Source organism: Oncorhynchus kisutch, linkage group LG3 (assembly GCF_002021735.2).
Source record: "Oncorhynchus kisutch isolate 150728-3 linkage group LG3, Okis_V2, whole genome shotgun sequence".
Classification (NCBI taxonomy): Eukaryota; Metazoa; Chordata; class Actinopteri; order Salmoniformes; family Salmonidae; genus Oncorhynchus; species Oncorhynchus kisutch.
Genome location: NC_034176.2, coordinates 5,901,803 through 5,910,519, shown reverse-complemented (window position 1 = coordinate 5,910,519; position 8,717 = coordinate 5,901,803). Strand labels below are relative to the sequence as shown.

Below are 8,717 nucleotides of genomic sequence, written 5' to 3'. Positions count from 1 at the left end.
AGATGGCTGCTACTCCTCCTAATCTAGACTGCTGCTACTCCTCCTAATCTAGATGGCTGCTACTCCTCCTAATCTAGGTGGCTGCTACTCTTCCTAATCTAGATGGCTGCTACTCCTCCTAATCTAGATGGCTGCTACTCCTAATCTAGATGGCTGCTACTCCTCCTAATCTAGATGGCTGCTACTCCTCCTAATCTAGATGGCTGCTCCTCCTCCTAATCTAGACTGCTGCTACTCCTCCTAATCTAGATGGCTGCTACTCCTCCTAATCTAGATGGCTGCTACTCCTCCTTTTCCTCCTCCCTCTCTCTCTGCCCCTCTACCTATATTAATTCCCCTCTTTACCCCTCTCTCCTCTCCTCTTCCCCTCTCTACCCCTCTCATCTCCTTTCTACCCCTTTCCACCTCTCTCATTCCTTCTCTATCCCTCTATCCCTCTCTACCCCTTTCTCCTCTTCCCTTCTCTTCCCTTCTCTTTCCCTCTCTCCCCCTCTCTCCTCTTCCCCACTCATCTCCTCTCTAAACCTCTATACCCCTCTCTCCTCCCCTTATCCCTTCTCTACTCCTCTCTTTCCCTCACTTCTCCTCTCGACCCTTCTCTCCTCCTCTACCCCCTTCTACCCCTCTCATCTTCTCTCTACCCCTCTCATCTCCTCTCTACCCCTCTCATCCCCTCTCTACCCCTCTCATCTCTACCCCTCTCTCCTCTCCTCTTCCCCTATCTACCCCTCTTGTCCCTCTCTACCCCTTTCTTCCCCTCTACCCTCTCTACCCCTCTCCTCATCCCCTCTCTACCCCTCTCATCCCCTCTACCGCTTCTCCTCTCCCTTTCCCCTCTCTACCCCTCTACTCCTCTCTTCTCCTCTCTACCCCACTCATCCCCTCTCATCCCCTCTACTCCTCTCTACTCCTTTCTACCCCTCTCATCCCCTCTACTCCTCTCTACTCTCCTTTTCCCCTCTCCTTTCCTCTACCCCTCTCATCCCCTTTACTCCTCTCTCCTCTCCTTTTCCCCTCTCCTCTCCTTTTCCCCTCTCATCCCCTCTACTCCTCTCTCCTCTCCTCTACCCCTCTCATCCCCTCTACTCCTCTCTCCTCTCCTCTACCCCTCTCATCCCCTTTTATCCTGATGACAAATGTCTGCCTTTTATAAATCTTTTAAAATGGGTCCTGTCTCTGTGTGTCTCTGTGTGTGTGTGTGTCAGGTAGTGTACAAGGGGGCTCATTCAATTCTCTTTTCCAGACAGGAAGCCAAGCGTTGTGCAGAACGATTATCTCCTGTGTCCTGCGCCGGTGCTGTATGAGGTCGGACAGTGAGTAGCCAATGGGAAGGTGGTTCTATAAAGTGTGTGTGTGTGTGTGTGTGTGTGTGTGTGTGTGGCAGGGACGGCAGAGCTAACATAGGCTGGTCCTCTCTCATGGGTTTAATCATCAGCAACGACAACCCCTGATACTGATGCTCTCTCTAATCCAATCTACAAAAATATATATAGTACGATTACAAGTAGCAGTTGGAAAACGGTTTGGTCCTGAAGTTATCGCAAGAATCAAAACTCAGAAAGATTATTTGCGTTCCGTAAGATTGATTAGATTTATAGCAAGTCGATCTTCTCCAAAATCTCGACGGTAACACCATCTCCAATCATCCACTCAGATTATAATCCAAACTGCTGGTGATAATGTGTGTTGCCCCATTGTCCTGTGGTATTCAAGTTTCAATGTCGACCTTAATTATAGAGTACACTGGACCAGGGTCCGTATTCACAAAGGTTCAGAGAAGCTAATCTCAGAACAGTTTTGCCTGTTTCATCGTTAAATTTTTATTTTTAACTAGGCAAATCAGTTAAGAACAAATTCTTATTTACGATGACGGCCTAGGAACAGTGGGGTTAACTGCCTTGTTTAGGGGCAGAACGACAGATTTTTTTACCTTGTCAGCTTGGGGATTCAATCGAACAACCTTTCGGTTACTGGCCCAACGCTCTAACCACTAGGCTCCTTGCCATGATGACTAGGAGGGGATCCTAGATCAGCACTCCTACTCTGAAACTCTTTGTGAACATCTGACAGAACCTGAACTTCTCCTGCTCCTGTCATCTGAAGAGTCTTGCTTAATGAACTGTTGGCATGGCCACGGTGACCCATTAAGTAGGTAGACCTGCTAGACGTGGTACAGCGGGCCGGGGTTGGCCGGGGTTGGCCGGGGTAGTGGGTAAACACATCTGGTTAGGGGACTTTAAAGAGACGTGCGACAGATGCAGCGATTCCCTTCTCCACATTCTCTCCAGTTAAATAATTCACCGTGCTACTGTGACAATCCCCTTTCCTGCCCATCCCTGCCCCCCCCCCCCCCCCCCGCTCGCCCTGACCCACTGCATCATGGGAATCATGGAACATCTGAAGGTTCTGTCTCCGACTCCGTCCATCTGTTTGCCTCCGCTTCGTCAGAAGCACCAATGTCAGTGTTGAGTCGAAGCTAGCCGTGGGGGGGGCGATCGGCTTGTTAGAACGATAGCGGGGGGGGGGGGGGTAGCCGGTAAACAGTTGAAGAATGACTATAGGGTATAGATCTCTTTGTGTTCTCTGGTTTTGGTCTACAGTGTGTGTAATGTAGCCCCTATAGATCTCTTTGTGTTCTCTGGTTTTGGTCTACAGCCTGTGTAATGTAGCCCCTATAGATCTCTTTGTGTTCTCTGGTTTTGGTCTACAGCCTGTGTAATGTAGCCCCTAAAGATCTCTTTGTGTTCTCTGGTTTTGGTCTACAGTGTGTGTAATGTTGCCCCTATAGATCTCTTTGTGTTCTCTGGTTTTGGTCTACAGCCTGTGTAATGTAGCCCCTATAGATCTCTTTGTGTTCTCTGGTTTTGGTCTACAGCCTGTGTAATGTAGCCCCTATAGATCTCTTTGTGTTCTCTGGTTTTGGTCTACAGTGTGTGTAATGTTGCCCCTATAGATCTCTTTGTGTTCTCTGGTTTTGGTCTACAGTGTGTGTAATGTAGCCCCTATAGATCTCTTTGTGTTCTCTGGTTTTGGTCTACAGTGTGTAATGTAGCCCCTATAGATCTCTTTGTGTTCTCTGGTTTTGGTCTACAGCGTGTGTAATGTAGCCCCTATAGATCTCTTTGTGTTCTCTGGTTTTGGTCTACAGCGTGTGTAATGTAGCCCCTATAGATCTCTTTGTGTTCTCTGGTTTTGGTCTACAGTGTGTGTAATGTAGCCCCTATAGATCTCTTTGTGTTCTCTGGTTTTGGTCTACAGCCTGTGTAATGTAGCCCCTATAGATCTCTTTGTGTTCTCTGGTTTTGGTCTACAGTGTGTGTAATGTAGCCTCTATAGATCTCTTTGTGTTCTCTGGTTTTGGTCTACAGTGTGTGTAATGTAGCCCCTATAGATCTCTTTGTGTTCTCTGGTTTTGGTCTACAGCGTGTGTAATGTTGCCCCTATAGATCTCTTTGTGTTCTCTGGTTTTGGTCTACAGCCTGTGTAATGTAGCCCCTATAGATCTCTTTGTGTTCTCTGGTTTTGGTCTACAGTGTGTGTAATGTAGCCTCTATAGATCTCTTTGTGTTCTCTGGTTTTGGTGTACAACGTGTGTAATGTCGCCCCTATAGATCTCTTTGTGTTCTCTGGTTTTGGTCTACAGCCTGTGTAATGTAGCCCCTATAGATCTCTTTGTGTTCTCTGGTTTTGGTCTACAGCGTGTGTAATGTAGCCCCTATAGATCTCTTTGTGTTCTCTGGTTTTGGTCTACAGTGTGTGTAATGTAGCCCCTATAGATCTCTTTGTGTTCTCTGGTTTTGGTTTACAGTGTGTAATGTAGCCCCTATATATCTCTTTGTGTTCTCTGGTTTTGGTCTACAGCGTGTGTAATGTAGCCCCTATAGATCTCTTTGTGTTCTCTGGTTTTGGTCTACAGTGTGTAATGTAGCCCCTATAGATCTCTTTGTGTTCTCTGGTTTTGGTCTACAGCGTGTGTAATGTAGCCCCTATAGATCTCTTTGTGTTCTCTGGTTTTGGTCTACAGTGTGTGTAATGTAGCCCCTATAGATCTCTTTGTGTTCTCTGGTTTTGGTCTACAGCGTGTGTAATGTTGCCCCTATAGATCTCTTTGTGTTCTCTGGTTTTGGTCTACAACGTGTGTAATGAAGCCCCTATAGATCTCTTTGTGTTCTCTGGTTTTGGTCTACAGTGTGTAATGTAGCCCCTATAGATCTCTTTGTGTTCTCTGGTTTTGGTCTACAGTGTGTAATGAAGCCCCTATAGATCTCTTTGTGTTCTCTGGTTTTGGTCTACAACGTGTGTAATGTAGCCCCTATAGATCTCTTTGTGTTCTCTGGTTTTGGTCTACAGTGTGTAATGTAGCCCCTATAGATCTCTTTGTGTTCTCTGGTTTTGGTCTACAACGTGTGTAATGAAGCCCCTATAGATCTCTTTGTGTTCTCTGGTTTTGGTCTACAGTGTGTAATGTAGCCCCTATAGATCTCTTTGTGTTCTCTGGTTTTGGTCTACAGTGTGTAATGAAGCCCCTATAGATCTCTTTGTGTTCTCTGGTTTTGGTCTACAACGTGTGTAATGTAGCCCCTATAGATCTCTTTGTGTTCTCTGGTTTTGGTCTACAGTGTGTAATGTAGCCCCTATAGATCTCTTTGTGTTCTCTGGTTTTGGTCTACAACGTGTGTAATGAAGCCCCTATAGATCTCTTTGTGTTCTCTGGTTTTGGTCTACAGTGTGTAATGTAGCCCCTATAGATCTCTTTGTGTTCTCTGGTTTTGGTCTACAGTGTGTAATGAAGCCCCTATAGATCTCTTTGTGTTCTCTGGTTTTGGTCTACAACGTGTGTAATGTAGCCCCTATAGATATCTTTGTGTTCTCTGGTTTTGGTCTACAGCCTGTGTAATGAAGCCCCTATAGATCTCTTTGTGTTCTCTGGTTTTGGTCTACAGTGTGTAATGTAGCCCCTATAGATCTCTTTGTGTTCTCTGGTTTTGGTCTACAACGTGTGTAATGAAGCCCCTATAGATCTCTTTGTGTTCTCTGGTTTTGGTCTACAGTGTGTAATGTAGCCCCTATAGATCTCTTTGTGTTCTCTGGTTTTGGTCTACAGTGTGTAATGTAGCCCCTATAGATCTCTTTGTGTTCTCTGGTTTTGGTCTACAGTGTGTAATGTAGCCCCTATAGATCTCTTTGTGTTCTCTGGTTTTGGTCTACAGTGTGTAATGTAGCCCCTATAGATCTCTTTGTGTTCTCTGGTTTTGGTCTACAGTGTGTAATGAAGCCCCTATAGATCTCTTTGTGTTCTCTGGTTTTGGTCTACAGTGTGTAATGTAGCCCCTATAGATCTCTTTGTGTTCTCTGGTTTTGGTCTACAGTGTGTAATGAAGCCCCTATAGATCTCTTTGTGTTCTCTGGTTTTGGTCTACAACGTGTGTAATGTAGCCCCTATAGATCTCTTTGTGTTCTCTGGTTTTGGTCTACAGTGTGTAATGTAGCCCCTATAGATCTCTTTGTGTTCTCTGGTTTTGGTCTACAGTGTGTAATGTAGCCCCTATAGATCTCTTTGTGTTCTCTGGTTTTGGTCTACAGCCTGTGTAATGTAGCCCCTATAGATCTCTTTGTGTTCTCTGGTTTTGGTCTACAACGTGTGTAATGTAGCCCCTATAGATCTCTTTGTGTTCTCAGGTTTTGGTCTACAGTGTGTAATGTAGCCCCTATAGATGCCTTTGTGTTATGTATGTACTATAAGTGCATTGGCATGTTTCAGGCCTGGAACGAGGGCATCGGTTCCTTCACCTCTCCACCATATCACCCCATTAGCTCCCCCACCAATACCTTTCATCAATGCAACAACATACTGGTTTTTATGCACCAAGTAATATGCACAGCAAAGTCATTAGTGGCAATCCAGATATTTGACTGGTTTGATAGTTCAGAGGAAACTAGGAGAATTAACAGGATCATAGTTTCTGTTCTACAAAACCCCCCAAAACAGGTCAATAAAGACATGAATATATCCTTCTGTCTCTCCCGTCTTCTCGTTTAACTTCAGATGCTATTAAAATGCTGTGACCCTTTAACAAAAAAATTAAAACATCAACAAATATGATGATTAGACACGTTTCAAATGGATTTTCCACATGACTCAGACATGTGATTTCCTAATATTTCACATGTGGTTTTCTAATATTTCACATGTGGTTTTCTAATATTTCACATGTGGTTTTCTAATATTTCACATGTCATATTCTAATATTTCACATGTTATATTCTAATATTTCACATGTCGTATTCTAATATTTCACCTGTCGTTTTCTAATATTTCACACGTCATATTCTAATATTTCACGTCATATTCTAATATTTCACATGTCGTATTCTAATATTTCACATGTCATATTCTGATATTTCACATGTCGTATTCTAATATTTCACATGTCGTATTCTAATATTTCACATGTCGTATTCTAATATTTCAGCAGTCATATTCTAATATTTCAGCAGTCATATTCTAATATTTCACATGTCATATTCTAATATTTCACGTCATATTCTAATATTTCACATGTCGTACTCTAATATTTCACATGTCGTATTCTAATATTTCACATGTCGTATTCTAATATTTCACATGTCGTATTCTAATATTTCACATGTCGTATTCTAATATTTCACATGTCATATTCTAATATTTCACATGTGTGCTTTGGTAACCAGTGGGATTAGAACCCAGTCCTCCCACGGGAGAAGCCAATGTCTAAACCATTAGACCAAGAGGGCTGTATCAGTTGTGTATTTTTTATCAAATTCTCTCAGTCTCAGAATATTAACTGCTCAATTTTTTTGTTAAGTTGGTTTTTTTGTTTTGAATTTTACCCGTTTTTCTCCCCAATTTCCTGGTATCCAATTGTTTTTTAGTAGCTACAATCTTGTCTCATCGCTACAACTCCCGTACGGGCTCAGGAGAGACGAAGGTTGAAAGTCATGTGAAAGTTATGGCTGAATAGATGGGAGATGAGAGGGTTGAATTGAGGTTATGTCTGTATAGATGCGAGATGAGAGGGTTCAGTTGGGTTTATGTCTGAATAGATGGGAGATGAGAGGGTTGAGTTGGGGTTATGTCTGTATAGATGGGAGATGAGAGGGTTGAGTTGGGGTTATGTCTGAATAGATGGGAGATGAGAGGGTTGAGTTGAGGTTATGTCTGTATAGATGCGAGATGAGAGGGTTCAGTTGGGGTTATGTCTGAATAGATGGGAGATGAGAGGGTTGAATTGAGGTTATGTCTGTATAGATGGGAGATGAGAGGGTTGAGTTGGGGTTATATCTGTATAGATGGGAGATGAGAGGGTTGAGTTGAGGTTATGTCTGTATAGATGGGAGATGAGAGGGTTGAGTTGAGGTTATGTCTGAATAGATGGGAGGTGAGAGGGTTGAATTGAGGTTATGGCTGAATAGATGGGAGATGAGAGGGTTGAGTTGAGGTTATGTCTGTATAGATGGGAGATGAGAGGGTTGAGTTGGGGTTATATCTGTATAGATGGGAGATGAGAGGGTTGAGTTGAGGTTATGTCTGTATAGATGGGAGATGAGAGGGTTGAGTTGAGGTTATGTCTGAATAGATGGGAGATGAGAGGGTTGAGTTGGAGTTATGTCTGTATAGATAGGAGATGAGAGGGGCAATGTAATAGAGGTAGAATGAGCAGGTGATCATTCAGGGATCACTCTAACACCCTGTAGAAACTGACACAGGGAAACATGGCTGACATGTCAGACCTCTTCTAGAATGTAGATAAAGTAGAGAAAGACCTGGGGGTTCAACGACTATTTGATATCAGTATTTTTCTGGACTTGATTTAGCTTGCCTGTCTTAATGGACCAATAGAAACGTCCTAAAATGGTAAACCCCGCCCATCTGGCACTCCAGGCAGGTTAAAGTAAACGCTCAAAGTATTTGAAAGATGTCAACTACTATTTGAACCCGGGTCTGGTCATTGGATATCTCTGAACTGGGATGTGGAAACTCTTTCTCTCTCCACTCTAGTGGGCTCCTTGTCGAGCGGCTTCTGTCGGAGTGCCTCGTCGTTCGACGTGACGCTAAGCGCTAGTGATGCGATACAGCTGGACCAGCTGACATCGGAGCCACTAATGGCTTTCTAACATTTCCTTAAAGACGGGGGAAATTTAGGAGGGTAAATTATTCAGGGTTAAACATATTGCGAGGAGGCCTGTCACTAGGTTGTGGAAATGTCACTCTGCAGAAGGACGTGTCACAGACACAGCCCCTCCTTAATCAAATCAAATCAAATTGCATTAGAAACATGCGCCGAACACAACAGGTGTAGGTAGACCTTACAGTGAAATGCTGAATACAACAGGTGTAGGTAGACCTTACAGTGAAATGCTGAATACAACAGGTGTAGGTAGACCTTACAGTGAAATGCTGAATACAACAGGTGTAGTAGACCTCACAGTGAAATGCTGAATACAACAGGTGTAGTAGACCTTACAGTGAAATGCTGAATACAACAGGTGTAGTAGACCTTACAGTGAAATGCTGAATACAACAGGTGTAGTTAGACCTCACAGTGAAATGCTGAATACAACAGGTGTAGTAGACCTTACAGTGAAATGCTGAATACAACAGGTGTAGTTAGACCTCACAGTGAAATGCTGAATACAACAGGTGTAGTAGACCTTACAGTGAAATGCTGAATCCAAAG

The 8,717-nt window shown here is 43.5% G+C and overlaps 1 protein-coding gene across 1 annotated transcript in view; it reads left to right on the top strand.

The window, feature by feature from the left end:
- Positions 1–8,717, top strand: part of LOC109882307 (anthrax toxin receptor 2-like) — a 132,737-nt gene that overhangs the window by 31,546 nt on the left and 92,474 nt on the right. The window contains exon 9 of the mRNA XM_031816750.1: positions 1,244–1,313. Within this exon, the coding sequence (XP_031672610.1) occupies positions 1,244–1,313 (70 nt within the window). The remainder of the gene's footprint in view (positions 1–1,243; positions 1,314–8,717) is intronic.